The following is a 26,037-nucleotide window of genomic DNA, read 5'->3' as shown; positions in this document are numbered from 1 at the left end:
GATAGAAGTTTGCATACTGAACACATTAATAACTATATTATCATTGCAATGATCCTTGTTATGTTACAACTATGACATGACCAAATAAGCCAAAGTACATGTCCAATCCAAAATCAATAGAGAGAAAAGTTACCATCTGCTAGAATTGTTTTTGCCAGAAGAAATTCTAGTTTAATGGATTGTATTAATACCCTATAAGAGAACATTTCCATAAGAAACAAGTTAATGAGTCTTGGAATTGTACCTTTATACAAATAGAAGTATTTAGATCAGGGGATGATAAAAATAGTAAAAGCCAATAAAATTAATGAATGTATCAACATCAAAATAACTTCACATTTAGTAAGATAAATACTGCAATGCTATTAAATACTTTACATGTGATGTATAAATGTATAACTGAATGCTAAAATGGAGTTGCGTTTAGGGGCACCTGGGTGGCTCAGTCGGTTAGCAAGTGACTTTGGCTCAGGTCATGATCTTAAGGTTTGTGTTCAAGCCTCGTGACAGGCTCTGTGCTAACAGCTCAGACCTGGAGCCTGCTTTGGATTCTGTGTCTCCCTCTCTCTGCCCTTCCCCTGCTTGTGCTCTCTTTCTCTTTCTCTCTCTCAAAAATAAATAAGCAATTAAAAAAATTAAAAGCAAGAAGTTGCATTCTTTGACTATAAAATAATTAGAAGACAAACAAAATAAGTAGAAGATGCTTTGAAGTCAGCAATTTAAGCAGGTAATGGCACTGATTTATCAATGTACTATTTTTTGTTTATCAAATTCTTTTATTTTTAATTTTTATTTATTTCTAGGAGAGAGAGACAGAGAGACAGCATGAGCAGGGGAGGGTCAGAGAGAGAGGGAGTCACAGACTGAAACAGGTTCCAGGCTCTGAGCTGGCAGTCAGCACAGAGCCCAACGCGGGGCTCGAACCCACGAACCTCGAGATCATGACCTAAGCGAAAGTCGGACGCTTAACTGACTAAGCCACCCAGGCGCCCCTTGTTTATCAAATTCTAACAGACATCTAATCAAGTACAAATAGCATAAGCAGAATAGTCATACCATCATGTCATTTTCCAACATATTCTGTTACAGTAATGCTCTTTTATAAAAATATTTATATTGTATGAATGTGAAGAACAAAATAGTCTCTTTAATACTGCTTTATGCTACTACATAATTACCACCCTTTTTAGAGGACATAACAAAATTAATCCAAAACCAAAATAATTGTCATTATTTATAAACACAAAATTAAATTTTAAAAATAGAATTATTCTCAATGCCAGAATATATTATTATTCATCCAAAATAATAGTCTCCACTCTCCTTTACTTTCTGCAACCCTACTCCCTAGTCAGCATACATTTGCATACACACACACACACACACACACTCTAGAACTAGGCTGTTCAATATGGAGCCACCAGTCACAATTTAAATTTAGTTTAATTACAAATAAGTAACATTAAAAATTAAGTTGTTCAGTCTCACCAGCAACAGTTCAAGTGTTCAGCAGCCACATATGTCTACTGGCTATCGTACTGTACAGCATGAATGTCGGACAATGCAGAAAGTTTGACTGGATAGCATTACACTAGAGGCTTTAAAGAAAAAGGCTTCTGGCCTAATATCTAAAACCTAAGCTCCAAAGAAGTATAAAGCTCATTCCCAAATAATGATAGATTTGAAATTAGTATGTTGAACTTCCAGGTGTATAATCTTTAAGATCATGATTGAACTATATTGTTTGTTTCTAAGACAAAATCAATTGCTTTAAAAAAAAAATCCAGCCCCTGAGATGGAAAATAAAGAATCATGTGATTGTAAAGCAGAGAGACTGCTTAAAAATGCCAAATACTCTGGTCCAATGTGCTCCTTAAAGGTAAAGAAACTGAAAACCTAGAAAGATTAGATGATTTGCCCAAGATCATGCAGCTAATAATAAGCCATTAAGATTGGGATAGAATCCATGTCTCATGGCTTTGTTCTGGATTCTTTCTACAACAATACAATGTACAAATCTGGCAATGGTGAATAGCATTTTCCCTTGTACTGGAAAGAAAACAAGTACCCTTGAACTGAATATCACAAAGTCTATTTTCCAGATTCATTCTTTTGCTTAGTTTCTTTATAATAAGTCTAAGTTTCAAAATGGTCTGCCATATCTGTTTTAAATATAGCTTCCATGGAAATTAAAATTTAAATGTCAGAGTAAATCAGTGAATTTTCTCCATTATTAATAAATATGATAGGATAGGACCAAAATTCTAATTCTTAACCACTAAAAACAGTCAACTTCTTTATTTGCACTTCAGTGGTCTCTTTTTCTACATAATAAATATGCTGCTGATAAATCCATAAATATATATAAATAAAAACCAGCAACTATGTGCATGTGATAAAGCATTCCATAATTTGTACCATGGATAATTATATATACAAAACTAAATTACTATCAGTTTTTCCATCACATTAGGATCTTTCCTTTACTATAGTAGTATATTCTCTTTCTGCAATAATTACATCCTTTAGTCACAGGATGCTTTTGTCCTCATCTTGTGGTATGGGATGTGAGAGTGTGTGAAATATCACAAAAGAGATTATAAACTTTGTAAAGGCAAGCTCTGCACTCATTTAGGATTTTCTGTGTAACCCCTAATTGCCCTCAATAAAACAATTAAAATGTAATGGATGAATGGTAATGAAATGTCTCAAATTTTAATGACATGAGACATAGCATTACAAAAAACTTGTATTCCATTTCATACCAAAGTGGTAGAGAGTGGAACTATTTTAACATGAAATATCCTCACAAAGTTATTGGGAAAAATGCTACAACCTTTTATTTATTTTAACATACCAGCTCTGAAAACTGTAGAAGCATCTATTTATTGGTTTTATCACAATTCAAAGAAATATGGAGTACAATATTTGCCAACTATAGGGCATTTTCAGACAGATTATCCATACTGCCACTAGCTGTGACAAAGTGTGCTTTTAAAATTTTATTGACACTGTCACACTCTTGACCTTAAGTACTTTGTTGACATTAACAAGGTCTTTCTTTATCTTAGCCCAGCAGGAGTTAGGAAAAAAGATAGTTTAAGTCAAATACTAACCAAGAAAGATATAAATGTACAGAGCAAGTTAATTAAATCAGGAAATGGAGAAGGATTCCAGGCAGGATGAAGCCATGTACAGAGATATGGAGGTAGAAGGGAAAAAAAAAAAAAACAGCATAAAATATTCAGGAATCTGAGCACAGTATGACTGGACCAAAAAGTGCAAGTAGAAGAGTGGTGAAATATGAGGCTACAGAAAAAACAACAATCAGATGATGAAGTATTTTGTGTGGACTAAGACTACATTGTAATCCCAGAGGCTATGGGAAGATCTTGTTGGATTTTGAGCACTAATATGACAAGAATTGCATTTCAAAAGTATAACTCTGTGGAACATGATTTAAAGGAGATTAAAGTGAAAGGTAGAAGATATTTAATAAGAGTCCAGAAGAACGGTAAAATGGTGAGATGTGACAATGCACTGAAATAAACAAATGGCAGCGGGGGTGGAGTGGGGCGAAGGGATACCACACTAATGATGTAAAGAACAACATTAAGGAAGTAGAGTTGGTAGGATTTGGTGACTGAAGGAATAGTGAATGGAGGAAGAATAGATTTAAAGAGGCCTATAATGTTTCTGGTTTGTGCTACCCGGTAGAAAATGCTAAAGTAACCAGGATTGATAATACAGAAAAATGGCACGTTAAAATTGGAGAGGGGATTGGAACAGGAAGGAGAAGGATGACAAAAAGGAAGATAAGTAGCATTAAGGACAATAATGAATTTGAAATTAAACCAAAAGGCAACTAACCATATAGGGTCTGTCTGAGTCAGAAGAATTTGAAAAAGAAGAGTTCAGAGAAATCCATCACATAGAAGTACTAGGTGGAAGTCATAAGAATGGATGAGGCTGTCCAAGGACAATGTACAGAATGAGAAAAGCAATGAACTAAAGCAAAGGACCAGAGAAGTGAGGATTAAGGTCTCAGGAAGCAGTATAATTAAGGGCTAAGCATACAGACAGAAGATTTAAAATGTAAAATGTAAGTAAGAAACAAAACAAGGAAAGCTTAGTATCATGGGAGTTATGGGAGGAGAGGACTTTGATAGGAATGATCAATAATGTCAAATAGTGAAGAAGCCAATACGAAAACGTAAAAAGTGTCTTGCTTTTAATATAATGGAGGTCACTAGTAGCCCTCCATTACAAAAAAAAAAAAATAGATTTCACAATTACTCACCTTTGAAATAGATATAAAAGGAAAGCCATCCTTCTTTAAATCAGAAGTTACTTTCATAAGAACTTGACAGATGACTACATTGTATAAATATATACAGCACCCTATTATACTAATTCTATTCTAAAAATGGTAGTAATGGGGCGCCTGGGTGGCTTAGTCGGTTAAGCGTCTGACTTTCGCTTAGGTCATGATCTCGCGGTTCATGGGTTCGAGCCCCGCGGTGGGCTCTGTGCTGACTGCCAGCTCAGAGCCTGGAGCCTGTTCCAGTCTGTGACTCCCTCTCTCTCAGACCCTCCCCTGCTCACGCTGTCTCTCTCTCTCTCCTAGAGATAAATAAAACATTAAAAAAAATTAAAAAAAATCAAATAAAATAAACAAAATAAAAATGGTAGTAATATAAAACTGTCAATAAATAGAACAAGTTTCCTATGTGCTATCATATGTTCACTCAACACCTAATATTTAACATATTCATTTACTTTTCCACAAATTTTCTTCTTATTCATAAGCTGTTGCACCTTGTTTTATTATATATTTTCCTGTACTGACAAAAGATAAATGATTGATCCAAGGCTATGTCCTCATATGCGATGACATGAGTGCACTAATAGCTAATTTACAAGTATGCTTAGGGTAAAATCTGAACAATTGAGAACCAATATGGAAAAAAAACAAGCCACAAAGAATCAGTCCATATATCTGAGGATTTGTCTATGTAAGAATGAACATTCATTTTTGCACACAACTCTTTCTGAAATGAATTAGCTAATTCCTACATTCTTAAACAAAATATCCTAGATGTAAATATATAATTATTTTCTTGCTGCCTCAGGGGTATGATTGAATATGTGAGTTAATGAGCTATGATTTAACACAGAGATGCCTTCAGGAGGTATTGAGGTGAGTAGGGTGGCTTCCTTAGTTTTAATAAGAGGAGGTACTGTGTAGTGGTTAAGAGCATGTACTCTGGAGCCAGGCTCCTTAGTGTCTAATCTGGGCTTTTGCTCCTATTCACATTGTGACCCTTGGAAAGTTATGTAACCTCCACGGGCCTGTTTACTCATCTATAAAATGGGGATACTACTATGTTTCTCCTAGAATTGCTGTGATGTTTAAAACTAGGTAATATGTAAAATATTAGAACATGGGTACGTGACTTATAAATGCTATCTTTAATTTCTTATTTTTACAATGTCTCTTAAGCATTTGCACATGTAGTAGGTTTGAAAAGAGAGAGAGAGAGATGAGATGGACTTATAATTCCAGGGAATCATTAGAATATAGCTGGATGCTAAACCTGGAGAAACAATTGATAATATTCATGAGAAAAATAAAATACATATGTATGCATATATGTTTATAACTGTGTGTATACATATATATACATATATATGTGTAAATATATGTCTAAACAAAAATGATAATAGAAGAAGGCCAAAGATAGAACAGAGAGAACAAAATACCCAAGAAGAAGAGGAGAAACACGTGAAAAAAGATAGAGAGAAAGCAGTTAAAATAGTCAGAGAGCAAGTTGAGAATGGGGACCATAAGGCCAAAGGCAATAAAATTTTCAAGGGAGGAGGTTATTAATACTGGCAAATGATGAAGATTAGAAAAGGCCATTGGATTTTGAAATTGGACGATCACTGTTGACCTTTTCAAGAACTGTGAAAATGCTGAGTTGTAAAAGGGAATTTAGGAAACAGAGAAAAAAGTACAGATGATTCTTTTAGAGACTAGGACTATGAAATAAAAAACAAAGATGAGAGGCTGGTTCAAAGAACAAGATCAAAAGCTGTTATACTATGGGCAAGAATTGAGAATGCTACTAAACTTAAGGAAAGTCAGTGAAGAGAGAGTATATGAAGACATAGGATTTATTGTCTGTTTCTTGAACTATTGTAGATTATTATAATTCTATCACAAGTACAAAATTTCACTTAAAACATGAGCTTGAAAACTTCTATGAGAAGTTGATAACCTGTTTTAAAATCTAAAAAAGAGAAAAACTGTATACAATTGTTATTTAATAATATAATTAGTGTTCTATTTTAACAATTACTTCCTGTGACTATAGTAACATTTTGAGAAGTCTCAGGGTACTACAGAAATAGAAAATGTAATTCTGTTAAAATACAGGACTAATTATAATTTTTTAAACAACAAGTTTAAACTTTTGGTTTTCATCCTGTATTCTGAATATATTTTTGAACTCTTAGATGATATTTTTAATTGACATGAAATAATCCAAATAAAAAGACCAACTTCACAATTCCTGTAAGAGTGATAGGCTTTGCATATAACACATTGCTAATTTTTGTAGCTCATCAAAATAGAAAATTTCAGGAGCACCTGGGTGGCTCAGTCAGTTAAGCATCTGACTCTTGATTTCTACTCAGGTCATGATCTCACAGTTTGTAAGTCTGAGCACTGTGTCAGGCTCCACACTGACAGCATGGAGCCTGCTTGGGATTCTCTCTTTCCCTCTCTCTGCCACTACCCTGCTCATGTTCTCTCTCTCTCTCAAAATAAATTAATAAAACTTAAAGAAAATGCAGTATACAAATGATTCATGACAGACCTGGCTTCAAATTACATCTCTACCCTTCAATAGCTGTGTGACTTTGAGTGAGTGATTTGAGCAAGTAATGAGAACACTGAATGTATCTGAAACACTTCCTCCTATACATTTTGGGACAAGTACAAACTGCTACATATGACTGAATGCCAGTGATATTTAGTTAGGTAAGCCCAGCTAAAGAAACAAGAACAAAGATTTCAAGAACCCGTCTAAAAAGTACAGTTTTTAGGGGAACCTGAGAGGCTTAGTTGCTTGAGCATCCAACTCTTGACTTTGGCTCAGGTCATGATCTCACAGTTGTGAAATGGAGCCCCACGTTGGGCTCCGTGAAGAACAAAGAGCCTACTTAAGATTCACTCTCTCTCTCCCTCTTCCTCTACCCCTCTCCCCCACTCACCATGTCTCTCTCTCTGAGAACATAGTTTTCAAATATTTCAAATCTTTCAAATATTTTGAAATATTTCAGCAGAGATATTAAAATTATAATAGGAGGCATATTATAAAAAGGAAAGCAATACAAGGAAATATTCCAATTATTTAAAATGCAATATATTGGACATAAAAGGCACACCATAAAAGTTTATCCAAAATGATAATCATAGTCAGGGAAATAACAATTAACAAAGATCCTTAAATATATAAAGAGAGATTATAGTTTTGTATTCTCTTTGGACAAGCCAATTCATCTAGCTGCTGTAGTTTCAAACTCTGACCAAAAAAAAAAAGCTACTAACAATTTATGATATAATAAAAAATTAAAAATGATAAAACAAATTGTTTTATATTGGATAAGAAATTTTAACATTTAAACACTCCCTGCTATATACTTTGATAAAATTAAACATGGATCCATCTTCTCTTTGTTGAATGATAGTAAAGTAGTTTAAAAAGTAATTCAGAAAGAGGCCTCCATGGTGCATTAAATGGTAAACAGTGTCTAAAAAAAAAGAGATGAGCACCACAGACCCAAAACCCTGATGTCAAATTCTAAGTCTGCCACTTTCACGCTGTATCAGCCACTTACCAGCTGTATCAGCCACTTACCAGCTGTATCAGCTTAGACAAGTTATCTAGTCTCAATAAGCCTATTCATCTCATAAACAAAATGGACATGATAATAGGGCCTATACAGCTCAGTTGTTATGAGAATTAAATCAGATAATCTATGTAAATTAAAATTCTTAGTCCAAGATCTCACACAATAAATATGGTCAACAAATATGACTTTTCATCACTCAAAAACAAAGTTATCTTTCATAAAATGGGTCATTTCCTGAAACCATCTAAGAAAAGATAATGAGTTTTGTCATTTTCTAAATAAGACATTTAGCCTCAGTATATGCAGGGCTATCACATAGACCCTGATCAAAGAGTTACACTTCAGCTCCACCCCCACCAACATTCTGGTGAGTCATACATCTGATATTGTATGAATGGCATAGAGATATGCTTAGTTTTCCTAAATCTCTACAATAAGCCCACAGACTTCATCAACTTATGTTAGAATAACACTGGCTGAGGGGCGCCTGGGTGGCTTAGTCGGTTAAGCGTCCGACTTTCGCTTAGGTCATGATCTCGCGGTTTGTGGGTTCGAGCCCCGCGTCGGGCTCTGTGCTGACTGCCAGCTCAGAGCCTGGAGCCTGTTTCGGTCTGTGACTCCCTCTCTCTCTGACCCTCCCCTGCTCACGCTGTCTCTCTCTCTCTCTCTCTCCTAGAAATAAATAAAAAAAATATTTAAAAAAAAAAAAAAAAAAAAAAGAATAACACTGGCTGAATTATTGCCCTGTGGCACTGATTATAGCTAAAGCTTTAATCTCCATGGTTTATTATTTTTTAATATTTGTTTACTTTGAGAGATAGAGGGCATGTGCATAAAAGGGGCAGAGAGATAGGAAGAGAGAGAAAATCCCAAGGAGTCTCCACACTGCCAGCATAGAGCCCGATGCGGGGCTCAAACATAAAAACCATGAGATCACAGCCTGAGCTGAAACCAAGAGTTGGATCCTTAACTGACTGATTCACCCAGGTACCCCAATGGTTTATTTTCTTATTTACTAAATTTCTTCCAAATATTAATGACAATCATACTCACTATATTATAATAACTTGAAGTCGTTTTCCTAATTTTAAACAAATTTTTATTTTCACAGATAAAATTTCTAGCTTTTATAAATGACCAAGCAACAGGAAGAATTTCATCTTTATGTTCCATTCTATTTATTTATTTTTAATTTTTTTAAAAGTTTTATTTACTTATGAGAGAGAATGAGAGAGAGAGAGAGAGAGCGTGCACACGCGAGCAGGGGAGGGCCAGAGAGAGAGGGAGACACAGAATCTGAAACAGGCTCTAGGCTCTGAACTAGCTGTCAGCACAGAGCCCTACGCAGAGCTCGAATCCACTAACCATGAGATCATGACCTGAGCCGAAGTCAGAGGCTTAACTGACTGAGCCACCCAGGCGCTTCTGTTTCATTCTATTTAAATGCTAGCAAGAATGGAGCTGGCGAGTACTTTAAATATAACCCCAGAAATAGTTTAAGACAAAAAATAACTCACCTGTAATTGCAAAGCTTCATGATTTTCTAATCCTTCCACAATTGGTGAAAATCGTTCCCTATTATTTCTTTCTGCTGCTGTAGTTATTGCCCCTAAAAGTTTATCTAGACTACACACACACACACACAAAAAAAATACATATATATAAATGAGAAATCCATCTTATACACACATTATGATATGTGTTATCTTTCAGTCTTCCCTATTTCCTTTCTGGCACTAGATTTTTATATAGACAATCACCATTTAAGAGTTGTATTCCTTCCTATTCACATATTTCTACAAGTCAAATATTGATAGTTTTAAATAACTTGAGGGCATCAAAATGAAAACTCAATTAAAAAACCTTGAAGAAAATAAATTTTCCAGGTTACATTTTTAAAAATATACTTAGTTGATAAACAGTGAAATTAAAAATTTCAGGTTTTGATGTTTTGTGTATCAACATGAATATTAATAATCATTTAAGTACAATATGGCATATATAATTATTAAAATCTTATGCACATGAAAATAGACTATGGTATTATAATAAAGTGCTAGAAAGAGCAAATACATTTAAAATAATTGAAAACATCAACATTCTTTGAAAATGGGAACAAGAAAGAAAAACTAAAAGAGAAAGGCTAGGTAAGTAGAAAAGCATCTATAATTACCTAGCACCAGAAAACTATTTACCTGAAGAAAATTATTGGAAACTATTGCGATATAGTGTCTGAATCAAATTAACCTCTCTGACATATACTGTGCTTATTGAACTATAGTTACAATTATAAAAAATACCAGGGTGGGTTATAAGAATTAAATACTGAAAACCCAATTGAAAAGAAATATATTTTTTACTCATATATAAATGAATTTTTCCATGAAACCTAAGGAAACCTTACTTTTGCATATGTTATTTCATTCTTTGTTCTTAGATAAGACTTACTGATCAATGATAATATTTCCATTCAGTATTTGTCTTTGGTTTCTAAGGACACTAAGCAGCATTAAGCAAGACCTCATTTTATTCTAACACGTATTAAAAAGCCAATGTATTAGAATATTCTTAAGTCTGTGTGGCCCTATTCTGATTCAAACAGAAATTACTACTGTCACACAAAATGTTCAGAAAAAATATTTTAGTTCTTGTCCTTAGAAGATACTTTATCCTTTATTACAATGGTTCCTTACTAACTGGGCTTATTAATGATATCAAATCTGAAATTTTTCTTCTTAGTCAATATTATTTCCATAGGAAGGGATGAACTAATGTACATTCAGCGATGACTTGCTAAAATTAACACATACATGCACGCTGAATAATTACAATCTTTTTGTTCTTTCTGTTTAACAGGATTACCCTCTATGCATAACTACTTTATCTTTTCATTTATCATAGGTAAAATAAAATACTACTTTAAATAAAATCACAGTACAAATTAAGAGCATCTAGTCAATTCAGTCAGTTAGAGAAGTCAAATTTTACGATGGGCATATGTGGGGTGTGTGTGTGTGTGTGTGTGTGTGTGTGTGTGTATCTAGCCAATTTATGGGGCACCTAGGTGACTCAGTCGGTTGAGCATCAGGCTTCGGCTCAGGTCATGATCTCATGGTTCATGGGTTCAATCCCCTCATCGGACTCTGTGCTGACAGCTCAGAGCCTGGAGCCTGTCTTCGATTCTGTGTCTCCCTCTCTCCCTCACCCTCCCCTGCTCATGCTATCTCTCTCTCTCTCTTTTTCTCAAAAATAAATAAAAACATTAAAATTTAAAAAAAATTATTCTTTGATTTTCCCACTTTACTAATTATTCCTTTACCTTCAGCTAGATAAAATTATTTTTATTCAATTTGAATCCAACTTTGAAGAATTTCCCACTAGAATTCTCTTTAAAATCTATTTCTTTCAAAATACTTTAAAAATGCTGTATGTAAAAACAGATCTGATAAAATACCAGTAAACTATTTTCTAAAATTTGATATTATTTTCATGCAAGTAATCTAAAGAAAATCACAAAATATGGGCTTCCTCAAGTGCTATTTTCCATGCACTTAATATAATAATACAGCAATACTTACATGTTCTCTTCTCCAACAATGCAAATAGCAGAAAGTATTTTTACTATTTCAGTCATCATGTTGGGTTGTTTGGGATCAATTGCTCTTGCCAATAGCAAAAGGCTCCTTTCATCTTCCAGAATCCTTTGCAATCCAAACTAAAGAAAAAAAGAAAAAACAAAAACAAAACCAAGAACCTTCATTCAAAATGCCTATGTAATGCATCTCTAATTTAAAAAAACAACTTACAGCCTGCCTGGATGGCCCATTCAGTTAAGTCTCTGGCTCTTAGTTTCTGCTCCGGTCAAAATAGCAGCAATATAAAAGCCCATGTCAGGGTCTGCACTACAGCACTTGACAGTGTGGGGCCTCCTTGAGATTCTCTTTCTCCCTTTCTCTGTCCGCCTCTCTAGCCCCCTCATGCTCACTCTTTCTCTCTCAAAATTAATAAACATTTTTATAAATAAAATAAACAGCAACTTATATTGATCTTCTAAAAACCTATGCTTCCACAATGAGGTTCTACTTAATTACATGAATGTTTTTCAAATGCAGTTACCGGTCTTTGTATTTTTTTTTTAATTTGAAATGACTGCATCTTGGGAATTTTTGCCCCTTGATCAGATATGATTTCCATTAGCTTGCCTAAATACTCTATAAAGATTTGGGAGAAATAGGTGAACAGTATTTCCTTAACCAAGAAAAACATGTAAAGTACATTGTGATATGAGTTTCTAAAGTAACTCTACTTATGTCATTGGATCTCCCTGGAGATGTCCAGAATTTGTCATTAAATTCTCTAATTTGTGTAGAAAATAAAATGACACATAAGGGGCAAAATGTTGGAAAGTTCTTTCTGTATACTATATGCTGGTAAAAGAAGCAATAAACCTCTATACAGGTTTTGCCATACCATCTGCTATCTTCCCCCTTTCAGGAAGTTATGCTGTATTACAAAAGCTATGAACCCAAGGAAATGGTGGCTGGGTTTTGGTAAGTGTCTTTGCCAATTAGGCAGAGAAGATACCATTTTCACTAATTTGCTAAGATTGAATATGAACACACAATTGTATTACAAGTTTGAATAGGTAAAAGAAAAACGTGTTTAAAAAGGTTAAAATTGAAATCTTGCCATTTGCAACAATGTGGATTTAATTGGAGGGTATTATGCTAAGTGAAATAAGTCAGTCAGAGAAAGACAGATTGCATGATTTCACTCAGATGTGGAAATTGAAAACTCAACAGATGAACATAGATGAAGGGATGGAAGAAAAAGATAAAAACAGAGAGGGAGGCAAACCATAAGAGGCTTTTAAATACAGAGAAGAAACTGAGGGTTGCTGGAGAGGGGTGTAGAGGGGAAGTGGGTTAAATGTGTGATGGGCATTAAAGAGGCCACTTTTAAGGATGAGCACTAGGTATGTATAAGAGATGAATCACTGGGTTCAACTGGTGAAGCAAAGACTACACTGTATGTTAACTAACTGGAAAATGAATAAAAAAGAAATAAATAAAAATAAATACTAAAAAAAGTAGATAAACAATGAGAAGTAGCTAGAGAGAGAAAGGAGAACTCATTATTAAAACAAATGTGCACACATTTGGCTAAACAGTTAAAAATTGTTAGAATAAATGGAAGCAGGAATATAGATAACCCCAACAGGTTCACTGGGGTTTTTTATATTAACTTTGGATTTAGTGGGGTTTTTTTTTTTTCTTTTTAGCTATGCTGGGATTGATAACACAGAACACTAAAAACAATAAAGTTATGGTGTAAAACCAAAGGAAAAAAGAAAAAAAAAGGCTAAAATTGGATATTTACTATAGTTAGAAGGTATTTTCTTTGATCTTTGTCCCACAAAGTATTTCTCAGATATCTTATGAAATGTTTGCTTCTTTTTAGCTTAACAGTGGAATCCAACATTTCATTCGATCAAAATTGTCATTTCAAACAAACTTTTAGTTAAGTACCAAATATATGAATATTTTCATGTTTCCTAATTTAACTTCCAAAAGAATTTGGGGGAAATGGGGTAATATAGCTAAAGCTCTTAAATGTAACTTTACCAGAGGTCATAATAAATAAGAATATACACAGAGACAAGACAGGAAAACAATGGAAAAGGGGCGCCTGGGTGGCTCAGTGGGTTAAGCGTCAGTCTTCAGCTCAGGTCATGATCTCACGTTTCATTAGTCTGAGCCCTGCATCGGGCTCCGGGCTGACTGCCAGCTCAGAGCCTGGAGCCTGTTTCGGATTCTGTGTCTCCTCTCTCTGACCCTCAACTGCTCATGCTGTCTCTCTCTCTCTCTCTCTCTGTCTCTCAGAAATAAATAAAACATTAAAATTTTTTAAAAGAAAAGAAAAAAAGGAAGAGACATAATGAAAAAGAAGTAAAAAAAAAAAAAACAGAATTCACAAACATGCATAAAGGTGGCCAGTAGGTACTAAATATCAAGGAAAATAAGTGAAAAACATGTTCAAAACTAAGAGCTGAGTGGTTACTATGCAATTACCAAACTTAATAGCTTTAAAAATCAAATAGACTGAGGGAAGGAGTTAAGTTGGTGAAATAGTAGGAGGACCTTATGCTTGCCTTATTCCTTAAACACAGCTGGGTATTATCAAATCATTCTGGGGGCACCAGGGAGGCTCAGTCAGTTAAGCCTCTGACTTCACCTCAGGTCATGATCTCACACTTTGTGAGTTTGAGCCCTGCGTTGGGCTCTGACAGCTCAGAGCCTGGAGCCTGATTCGGATTCTGTTTCTCCCTCTCTCTCTTCCCCTCCCCTACTCATGCTGTCTCTCTCTCTCTCAAAAGTAAATAAACATTTGAAAAAAAAAAAAAAAAACATTCTGAACACCCAGGAAATCAATCAATCAAGACAGAGAACAAACTGCAGAATTACAGGGAGAAAAGAGGCCACAGTATTGAAGGTAAGAGATGCAGTGATATGATTTGGGGGAGAAAAGAATCAAGGGAGCTACAGACAGGAAGGAGTCCTAATCCTGGGAGGGAGAGGGGAAAGACAGAGAGTGAGAGAAAGAGAGAGAGAGGAGAGAGAGCGAGCAGCATGCAGGGCACTACACAAGAAAAACACTTCCCTAAAGCCACTGACTGGGAAAATATGAGGGGATGATTATCACAAGTTTTACAAGTGTACATTAAATCTGAAGTTTTAGAAGTCCGCGCCATTGCCAGGGTGAAGCCTGGAAGGCTTAGCGGTGCTCCTGTGGAGAAGGAGGGCAGAGGCCCAAGAGCAGACAATGTGCTTTGAGAATCCCCTGGATAGCACTGAAGGGACAGTTCCTTCTTGGAGGGCATTTGGGAGAGGCAGCAATGTCTGTCAGCACAGCCCTGTCTGGACTGAGGGGACAAAGAAGCCAGCAGGCACCATGAGCTGACCCATTCATTAGCATATGGTCAGAAAATCCTGCTGAGGGCAGCTAACCTGGATGCCAATTTTTGCTGTGCTTTACCATGAACTCCAAGCCACTGTGCATTCGTACAACTGCTTTTCTTGGAAAAACTGCTACCAGCCACAGTGCAGCAAGATCCTCCCCTAGAGGATAGCATGGGTCTCTGTCACACTGGGTCCCTAAAATTTGGAGTTGTGAATTCTAGCCACGCATCTGAGATAAAATACAGGAGCAGTGCACCACCATTGGGCAAGCAGACAGTGGAGATACATGGTGAACTCAGGTTCTTACAAAAGCCTGAGACACAAGAGGGGAAACTGTCTGCTTTTCTGTGAGGGCTATTAGAACAGCAGAGGGTACAAATTCTCCCCTCAGTGGAAGACTGTGGGACCACACAATTCTTCACTCCTCCAATAGCCCCGACATGCCTCAGAGAGCAGCACAGCACACATAGTGGAGGCTTGAGACACTCAAACCAATCTGTGCTCCCATGTACTTTGCAGGTGCATTTTTTAATAGAGCAAGTGTGACTGACAGCCAGAGCAGCAGCAGACCTCTCTTGCAGAAGGCCAGCACACTCCCCCCACCACACACACACACACACACACACACACACACACACAGCAGGTGTACTGATCCTAGGATGCTGCAAAGCTTCAGCTCTAGTAAAAGAAGTACTAGGAACAGGCTTTCCTAACACACAAAAGACACAGACCAAGAATAAATGCAAAGATGGAAGAATTCATGCCCCCCCCAAAAAAGAACAAGAGGTCACAACAAAGGAACTAATCCAAATTGATATAAGTAATGGGGATGAACTAGAATTTAAAACAACAATCATAAGGATACCAGCTGGGCTTGAGAAAGGCATAGAAGAAATCAGAGACCTTTACTACAGAGATAAAAGCCCTAAAAACTAGTAAGCTTGAAATAAAAAATGCTTTAACTGAGATGCAAAACTGACTGATGTACCGGACAGAGGATGGAAGAAGTAGAGGACCAAATAAATGATCAGAAGATGAAATTATGGAAAATAATAAATCTGAAAAGAAGGGGGAAAGAAAAATATTGGACCACGAATGTAGACTTAGGGAACTCAGCAACTCCTTTAAGTGTAATACATTTGTATCATAGGAATCACAGAAGAAGAGAGGGGAAAAGGGGCAGAAGGTTTACTTGAGAAGATTATAGATGAAAACCTCCCTAACCTGGAAGATGAAAGAGACACGCAAATCTAAGAGTCACAGAGAACTCCCATCGAAATAAACAAAAGCCACTCACCACCAAGACATATCGTAGTAAAAATTTCAAAATAAAGAGATAAGAAAAGAATCCTGAAAGCAATAAGGAAATAGAAATCCCTAAACTACAAGGAAAGATAAATCAGGTTCCTGGCAGATCTCTCCACAGAAACCTATCGGGCCAAAAGCAAGTGGCATGATATATTCAATATGCTGAACTGGAAAAATATGCAGGCCAGAATACTTTATCCAGCAAGGGCTGTCATTCAGAATAGGAGAGATAAAGAGCTTCCCAAAGAAACAAAAACTAAAGGAATACCTGATCACTAAACCAATTCTGTAAGAAATATTAAAGAAGACTATGTGAGTGGGAAAGAAAGACCAACGACAACAAAGACTATCCAAAGACAGGAACAGAGAAAATATCCAGAAACACTGGCTTTACAGGTAATACAATGGCACTAAATTCATATCTATCAGTAATCACTCTGAATGTAAATGGTTAAACAGCTCCAATCAAAAGACATAGGATATCAGAATGGATAAAAAGAAAAAACAAGACTCATCTATCTGGTGACTACAAGAGACACATTTGAGACCTAAAGACAGCTGCAGATTGAAAGTGAGGATGGACCAAGAACTATCTATCATGGTAATGGACATCAAAATAAAGCCAAAGTATCCACAGTCATACCAGACAAACTAGATTTTAAACAAAAGACTGTAAGAAGAGATGAAGAAGGACAATATATCATGTTAAAGCAGTCTATCCAATAAGATCTAATAATTATAAATATTTATGCCTCCAACATGAAAATACCCAAATATATAAAACAAATAATAACAAACATAAAGAATCTGAGTGATAATAATACAATAATAGTAGGGTATTTATCACTCTACTTACAGCAATGGACAGATCCACTAAGCAGAAAATCAACATGGAAACAATGGCTTTGAATGACAAACTGGACCAGATGGACTTAACAGACATATTCAGAACATTTCATCATAGAGCAGCAGGATAACATTTTTATCGAGTACACATAGAACATTCTCCAGAATAGTTCACATACTGAATCAGGCCTCAACAAGCACAAAAAGAATGAGATCATACCATGCATATTTATTTTGTGATCATAATGCTATAAAACTTAAAGGCAACCACTAGAAAAAATTTGGAAAGACCACAAATATATGGAGGTTAAAGAATATCCTACTAATGAATGAATGGGTTAACCAGGAAATTAAAGAAAACCTATATCAAGAAGCCAGAAAATCCTCAATTATACAACCTAACATTAAATCTAAAGGAGCTAGAAAAGGAAAAGAAAATAAAGCTTATAGCCAGCAAAAGAAGGGACATAATAAAGATTAGAGCATAAATAAATGATATAGAAACAACAAAAAAATCAGTGGAACAGATCAATAAAACCAGGAGCTTGTTCTTTGAAAAAATTAATGAAATTGATAAACCCCTAGCCAGACTTATAAATAAAAAAAAAAGACCCAAATAAATAAAATCATAAATGAAAGAGGAGCTATCACAGCCAACACCACAGAAATACAAACAACTGTAAAAGAATATTAAAAAAAAATACACATGCCAACAAATTGGGCAATCTGGAAGAAATGGATGAATTCCTAGACACATTTAACCACAAAATCTGAAACAGAAAGAAACAGAAAATTTGAATGGACTGATAACCAGAAAAGGAATTGAATCAGTAATCAAAAATCTCCCCAAAAACAAACTTCCAGGGCCATGTAGCTTTCTGGTGGAATTCTAGCAGACATTTAAAAAAGGGTTAATGTCTATTCTTCTCAAATTATCCCAAAAAATAGAAACAGAAGGAAACTTTCTAAGGTCAGTCTACAAGGCCAGCATTACCTTGATTCTGAAACCAGACAAACACCACTAAAAAGGAAAATTACAGGTCAATATCCCTGAGGAATATGGATGAAAAATTCTCAACAAGATACCAGCAATTCAAATCCAACAGTACATTAAGGAATTATTCACCATGATCAAATGGGATTTATTCCTGGGCTGCAGGGATGGTTCCATATTTGCAAATCAATGAACGTTATAAACCACAATAATAAAAGAAAGGATACAAACTATACGATCCTCTCAAGAGATGCAGATAAAGTATTTGACAAAGTACAGGATCTATTCCTCATAAAATTAAAAAAAAAAAACCTCAACAAAGTACGAAGAGAGGTAATATACCTCAACATCATAAAGGCCATATACAAAAGACTCACATCTAATATCAATTAGGAGACTTTCCTATAAGGTCTGGAACAAGACAGGGATGTCCACTCTCATTCACTGTTATCTGACAGAGTACTGGAAGTCCTAGCCTCAACAATCAGAAAACAAAATGAAATAAAACCATCCACATCAGCAAGGAAGACGTCAAAATTTTACTATTTGCAGACCACATGACACTCATGTAGAAAACCTGAAAGACTCCACCAAACAATTTCTGGAACTGATACACAAATTCGGGAAAGTCGAAGGATATCAAATCAACATAGAGAAATCTGTTGTATTTCTACACACCAATAATGAAGAGGCAGAAAGAGAAAAGAACCATTCCCATTTATAATTGCACCAAAAATCATAATATATGTATGAATAAACCTAACCAAAGAAGTAAAGAAAAAAATCTGTACTCTGAAAACTATAGAACACTTATGAAAGAACTTGAAGATGATAAAAAGAAATATAAAGCTATACATAAAGCTATTATAAAGCTATTGTCATCAAGAGAGTATGATACTGACAAAAAACAGACACATAGATCAGTGGAACAGAAAAGAAAAGCCAGAAATGGATCTACAACTATATGGTCAACCAATCTTTAACAAAGCGGGAAAGAATATCCAATGGAAAAAAAAGATGGTCTCTTTAACAAATGGTGCTGGGAAAACTGGACAGCAACATGCAGAATACTGAAACTACACTACTTTCATATACCATAAAAAAATAAATTCAAAATGGATGAAAGACCTAAATGTGAGACAGGAATCCATCAAAATCCTAGAAAAGAATACAGGCAGCAACCTTTTTGACCTCACTCGAAGCAAATTCTTGCTAGATGTGTCTCCAGATGTGAAGGATACAAAAGCAAAAATAAACTGTTGAGGCTTCATCAAGATAAAAAGCTTCTATACAGTAAAGGAAACAATCAACAAAAATAAAAGGCTGCTGACAGAATGGGAGAGGATAGTTGCAAATGATATATATGACAAAAGGTTAGTATCCAAAATCTATAAAGTACTTAACAAACTCAACACCCAAAAAACAAGTAATCCTGTGAATACATGGGCAGAAGACATGAATAGACACTTTTCCAAAGAAGACATCCAGATAGTTAACAGACACATGAAAAGATGTTCCATATTTCTCATCACCAGGGAAATACAAATCAAAACCATGATGAGATACCACCTCACATCTATCAGAATAGCTAAAAAAGAAATAACAGGTATTGGCAAGATGCAGAGAAAGGGGAACCCACTTGCACTACTGGTGGGAATACAAACTTGGTTGTACCCACTCTGGAAAACAGTATGGAGGTTCCTCAAAAATTTTAAATGAGAATTACCCTACAATCCAGCAATTGCAATATGAGGTATTTACCCAAAAGATTAAAAAAATGTAGATTTGAAGGGGCATATGCACTCCCAATGTTTATATCAGCACTATCAACAATAGGCAAATTATGTAAAGAGCCCAAATATCCATCATCTGATGAATGGATAAAAATGGATAAAAAAGAGGTGGTATATACAATGGAAGATTACTCAGCCATCAAAAGAATGAAATATTACCATTACATGGATAGAGCTAGAGTACATTATGCTAAACAAAATCAGAGAAAGATAAATACCATATGATTTCACTCATATATGGAATTTAAGAAACAAACTAGATGAACATATGGGAAGGGGGAAAAAGAGAAAGTGAAAATGAACCAGGAGAAACTCTGCGAGAATAAACTGAGCGTTGATGGAGGGAGGTGGGTGGCAATGGGCTAGATTAGGGATGGGTATTGATGAGGGCACTTGTGATGAGCACTAGGTATTGTATGTAAGTAATGAACAACTAAACTCTGTTCCTGAAACCAACATTGCACTGTATGTTAATCTACTAGAATTTAAATAAAAATTTGAGGAAAAAAGAAACCATCCACCTAAACTTAAGAGCAATATGATAGCAATGAAAGCTAGAATGCAATGGGTTACTTTTTCATCCTATTATGATCCTATGATTACAGGTTTTGTATAAAGGAAAAGAGGAAGCTATCTAAAGTTTAACAAATGTGAAGTTTAACTCATTTCAGATGCAAGTGTCATGCTTTGACTATGACAATTTATTCCACATGGAGTGGATATATTAGTATACATATATTTTTATTTTGAATGTATACTTTATGCCTATTGTTTCACATGCCTATAATTTCAAAGATCCACCATTTATTCATTTCCTAAGCATTTATATGCAAGATCTAAGTTAAAGCATCATGTTCTTTAAAATTGCCAAACTCCTTAAGCAATAAGTAATTATGTTTTGACGTAACAACTACTGCCTTGTGGGAAAAGGCTCTACAGGAAATCTCACTACTATGAATTTTTCTAGTTGCTATCCTGATTACAGTTATTTAGTATCCTGGGAAGCTGTGAGAGTTGACAATGCAAGTCAATAAGAATTTAAAACTAAGGGTTCTACAACTAATTTTACAGATGAGGGGATTGATAGCCAGAGAGTTCAATGATTTTCCAAATGCCACTCAACTTAGTAGTAAATCATGTACTACTATATATCCTGATTTCTAGTACTGTTACTGTTTTATTATTTCTTTGTTTCTCTCAATTGAATAAAGAGATACATCTTGGTATTGGAAATGCAAGGTTCATGAAGTGCTTTCTTCTGAAGAGATCAGAATTTGCACAATTCTGTTGCAAAACACTAAGGGCACAAAAATTGAGAAACTCTGTATTAATGCTGATGGAAATCTTTCTGAAAGAGACTTTCAGGAATAGCACAATTAGTATAGTCTATACTGCAATCTTATGTTAACTAGCAAGTAACCTCTACACATGCTGAAAGTTCTTTGCTGATAAATGCATCCTTTTATAACCATATATAATCCCATATGTTTCATAAAGACTGTTTACAGATTAAACAATTTTATTGCATTAGTATACATTTACATTACATTAGTATACATTAGCTATACATTTACATTATATTAATAGCTACACATTTGCCTAGTTTTTGGTCATTGTTATTATTTCTGTTAAATATTTTGAGATTATCAAAAACACTGTATAAAGTGAAATATACAATTAATGAGTTAGTCAGTGGTATTTTACTTATAGGAATATAGAGTAAATCATGTCTAATACGGTAACAAAAGTGTTTACAGAAAAAATAACTATAACTTCCTAACTTGTACAAAGATTACTGTTAGGAAAAAAATCTTGTCAGAATTCATAAAGTCCCTCATACTGCAACTGCTATACATATATAAAAAAAACTTTGCTATCTTCCAAAAATGTCTTCTATGTATATTAACTCACTGACATTAATTGAACATAAGAGAGAAATCTTCACCTAATGTTCTTAGCAAACAAGTCAAACCAAAATTTTGGATTTTCCTTTTCCATGGAATAAAAATCTTATAAAAAATGGTATTCAACATATAGCATTTAAGTATAAAGAAAAAAAAGTACTATCTAATTTGGGAACAGACTTATGTTTCCATAATTATAAAAACCTACCAATAAATATTTTGTGAAACAAAGTATATTTTTAAATATATTTAAATGAAGCTTATTATGATTTGCACCATAAAGACCCTTTGACAACTGAATAAGTACCTACTATTTTTTCTGTTTCATACTTCCATATACTGTTGGACAAGTTCTCACCTTTTGTGACAGGCAGAAATAAATACTACTTACCTTATTATTCATAAATGCTTTGAGGCACTGAATAAGTTTATACTGATTCTTCTTGTCTATATTTTCTTGCCTTAATAAAGGGAAAATAAACAGGTTATGTTATGCTCAAAATTCTCTGCTTCAGTGATTTTTTTTCATGTTTATTCTTACTGTTTCTTGTCCAGAAGCTTTTCCAGCACATCCAATAAGAGTCCGAGACCTTCATGGCCAAAGTTGTTAACCCAGCTATGAAATTAAAAAAATATATATATGTATAAATAATTTATATAATTAAAACATTAAACATCCAAAATGAAATTTTGATTTTCAAATCTGATAATCCTGTCTTTATATCACTTGTCATTTTTTTCTACTTCCAATACTAGAAGTATTGACTCTATGAAGATGATTCAGAGATCTTTACTTCAATCCCAAACTTCTCTTTACATTTTAGATTGCCTATTCCACAGTACTGCCTCAGTTGTTTCACCAGAAATCAGATACTTAAGCTAGCATATATAAGACAAATTGACCTTCCCCTGTGTCTCTGTTACTTTATATCAACTCTTCTTCCACTCTTCCATACTATTAATAGCACCACTATTCTTTGAATCCTTGAGACTTGAAATACTGGCATATTGCTTGATCCCCGTCTCTTTCACCTTTGTATTATTCTTTTCATTCACTCAACAAACATTTATTGAGTAGCTACTAAGAACCAACCATGATCTGAGTGATAGAGATATAACAGGCAACAAAACTAAGCCTTTACTTTACCCTCATGTAGCTTACTATCCAAAAAGGGGGAGACATGATAAACAGATAAACAAGTACATGATAAATTTTAGTGGTTTGGAGTTATGGAGAAAAATCAACTTTGGTAAATGGAATAATGAATACCAGGATGTTATTTTTTAAAATGTATAGTCGGGAAAGACTGATTAGAGGGCGTGTGAGCAGAGTCTTCAAGGAAGTGAGGACTTTCACAGTAGAAGGATGAAGGTCAAATCAAGTCTTGAGGAGGTATGTAGTATGCTTGGAGTATTCCAGAAACTGTGAGGAGACCTGTGTGGCTGTAGCTGAATAAGAAAGTTTGGAAGAATGGCAGGAAATAAAGTCCCATGTATGGTAAAAGGCTGGAAGACTGATCATGTTTTGACTTTCTGTCATCCAGTGAGGAATATGCTACTTGTAGAATGACTCCCACATATTTTCCCTCCCCTCCTTTTTATTGTGTCTGGTAACATTCTAGTTTTGCCCTAGTTACCTTTCCTTTAATGTGACAGCAGTCTCCCAACTAGGGTCTCTGTAGCTTCATTCTTTTATTCATTTAACAAAATGTGGGATTGGATTACACTTAATGAGCAGTAATATGTCCAAAAATTTCCTCTGGACTACCTAACACATTTCAAGTCCCTTGACCCACTATTCTGATCTAGCCTCAAATATTCAGAACCAATCACATCCACGATATATACAGAAGTTCATTTTAAATAAATTCTGCTTTAATTTCCACAGTGAAAATGAGAAAAAATCAATATGGCATTGTAACGATAATTAGCAGTAAGCTACTATTCAATTGAGGCATGTAATCAACCAGTACAATGAGCCATTTTCTCTAAAGACTCTCTCTAATCAGTGGAGTGGTGGTGGAAAAAATAAAATGACATCAGCTCTAAGCATAATATATCAGCAGATATTACAGCACAATATGCCCTTACAGCAAACTTAAAATAATAGGAATTCTGAACAAATTCATGTACACAGCCCTTGGTATCTCTTTTGGCATTTAGGAAGATAAAATATCTCTGACTTCCTTAAATTTAATACTTATAAATTGTTTTTCAAGATTCTAAATTTTACTCGTATTCTTTTCACACCCGGTGATGTTATAATTATTAGAGTTATTTTTTTCTTGGTTTAGTCAAGTGTTTGGTATAAGAATATGATTTATAACTGTTCACTTAAAATTAGTCACCCACACACCCCAGACATCTTCAAATTGTGTGGTTTATGGTACTTTGGTTTCACTCAGTGGAAATTACTATGGGTCTGAAAAAAAAATAGGATATTCATGAAACCTAAGTGTGAGAATGCAGGGCATATTTATTAAAAACCAGGCAGTGGAAAGTCAACAGAATATTTTAGGCCAATGGGCAGCGGGTTTTAGATAGATAGATAGATAGATAGATAGATAGATAGATAGATAGATTATAGATTATAGCCAATACAAAAATGGCGATGAAATGTCGAAGCAGTTTAAAAACAAAATGTTGGCTACTCTACATAGGCAAGAATCCTGATACTGAAGTAATTATAAATCAGTGGGTCTCAAGGTATGTGCCCCAAACCAGCAGCAGCAGCAACAGCAACATCAGCTGGGAACTTGTCAGAAATACAAATCCTTGGGCCCCACTCCAAATCCACCAAATCAGTAACTCGGGGAATGGGACCCAACAATCTGTGTTTTAACTAAACCGCTAGGTGATTCTGATGCTCAGTCAAGTTTAAGAACCACTGACATAGAACACTGCCTTTCTCAGGCAGGACTCAGGCTCAAAAATCAAGATTGCTTTGTATACACTCCCAACCATACTATGAATTCCTACTGCCACAGGACAGAGATCAGGAATTCAGTCCAAGCAAGTATATTTGGTATATTTTACAGAGTATGCAAATTTCAGCTCTGAGGTATTCCATACTAATTGGAAAATCTAGAGGTATAAATATACAGTTGATGACTCAATTTAAAATCTGCCTCAGAGACTGCAAATAAAGACAGATAAATACATAAATTTTCTGTAGTATCTCAGTCCTGAAATAAGAAATTGTAATTTATCACAGACCCTTTATTTATAAAAGACATAAAAGCAGTAGAGGATAATGAAGAACCAAACAGAATAAAAAACAGTGAAGGAGAATGATCTCTTATAATTCCCATTACCACTCTGAAACATAAGGTTTTATTTTCCTTTCTTTTTACTGAAGTAAGATTTACATACAATAAAATTAATCATTTTGACAAATGCATAATCATGCAACCTCCAATACAAAAAAATATATATAACATTTTCATCACTCCAAAATACTCCATTATTCCTTTTTACAGTCAATCCTTTTTCCAAACTCCCAGCCCCCTGACAAAACTTATCTGATATGTGACCCTAGTATTGCTCTTTCTAGAATGTTACTAGAAATGGAATTATAAAGTATGCATGTTTTCTGTCTGGCTTCTTTCATTTAGCATAAATATTTTAATATTCAACCATTTTGTTGCATTTATCAGTAGTCCATTCCTTCTTATTGAATAGATATACCACAGTTGTTATTTTAATCTATTCATCAGTTGATGAGTATCTTGGTTATTTCCAGATTTTCATGATTATGAATAAAATGGCTATAAACATCCATCATTTTTCTTGGGAAAGTTACTAGGGGTGGAATTGCTGGGTTTCATGATAAGTATGTTTCACTTTTTGAGAAACTGCTTTCCAAAGTGGCCATCCTATTTGGCATTCCTTCAGCAAAGTGTAACAGCTCCATTTGCTCAGGATCCTTCCCAGTTTTTCACACTGTCAAATCTTTTTAAACTTTGGCCATGCTGAAACTTGTTTTCAGATAAAGAAACTGAGAAGGAAAGTAGTTAAGTAACTATCCAAACATCACTCAATAAGTATCAATTCTAGGGCCCACACCCAGGTCTAAATCCAAAGCCCATGTTTGTTTCAATCGTGCCATTAGAAATTACTAACAGGGCCAGAAGATGATTTTCTAGAACATCTGTGTTGAGCTTATATCTATATCTATATATAGATATAGATATCTAGATAGATAGATCTTTTATCTATATTACATCTATGGCTAGACACACAAACATGTGCTTTGCTTTCTTTAATGGCTTACTATATTCATTTAGGTGTGATAAGTACTTTTCCAACCATGC

The 26,037-nt window shown here is 34.8% G+C and overlaps 1 protein-coding gene across 1 annotated transcript in view; it reads right to left on the bottom strand.

Annotated features, from left to right (window-relative positions):
- Positions 1–26,037, bottom strand: part of DIAPH2 (diaphanous related formin 2) — a 249,292-nt gene that overhangs the window by 27,139 nt on the left and 196,116 nt on the right. The window contains exons 6-9 of the mRNA XM_039223208.1: positions 22,266–22,340; positions 22,116–22,185; positions 11,499–11,635; positions 9,438–9,546 (exon numbers count right to left, since the gene is read on the bottom strand). Of these exons, the coding sequence (XP_039079139.1) occupies positions 9,438–9,546; positions 11,499–11,635; positions 22,116–22,185; positions 22,266–22,340 (391 nt within the window). The remainder of the gene's footprint in view (positions 1–9,437; positions 9,547–11,498; positions 11,636–22,115; positions 22,186–22,265; positions 22,341–26,037) is intronic.

Source organism: Hyaena hyaena, unplaced genomic scaffold, assembly GCF_003009895.1.
Source record: "Hyaena hyaena isolate Hyena2069 unplaced genomic scaffold, ASM300989v1 scaffold_1292, whole genome shotgun sequence".
Classification (NCBI taxonomy): domain Eukaryota; kingdom Metazoa; phylum Chordata; class Mammalia; order Carnivora; family Hyaenidae; genus Hyaena; species Hyaena hyaena.
The sequence above is the reverse complement of the archived record's forward strand: the minus strand, read 5'-3'. Positions and strand labels throughout refer to the sequence as shown.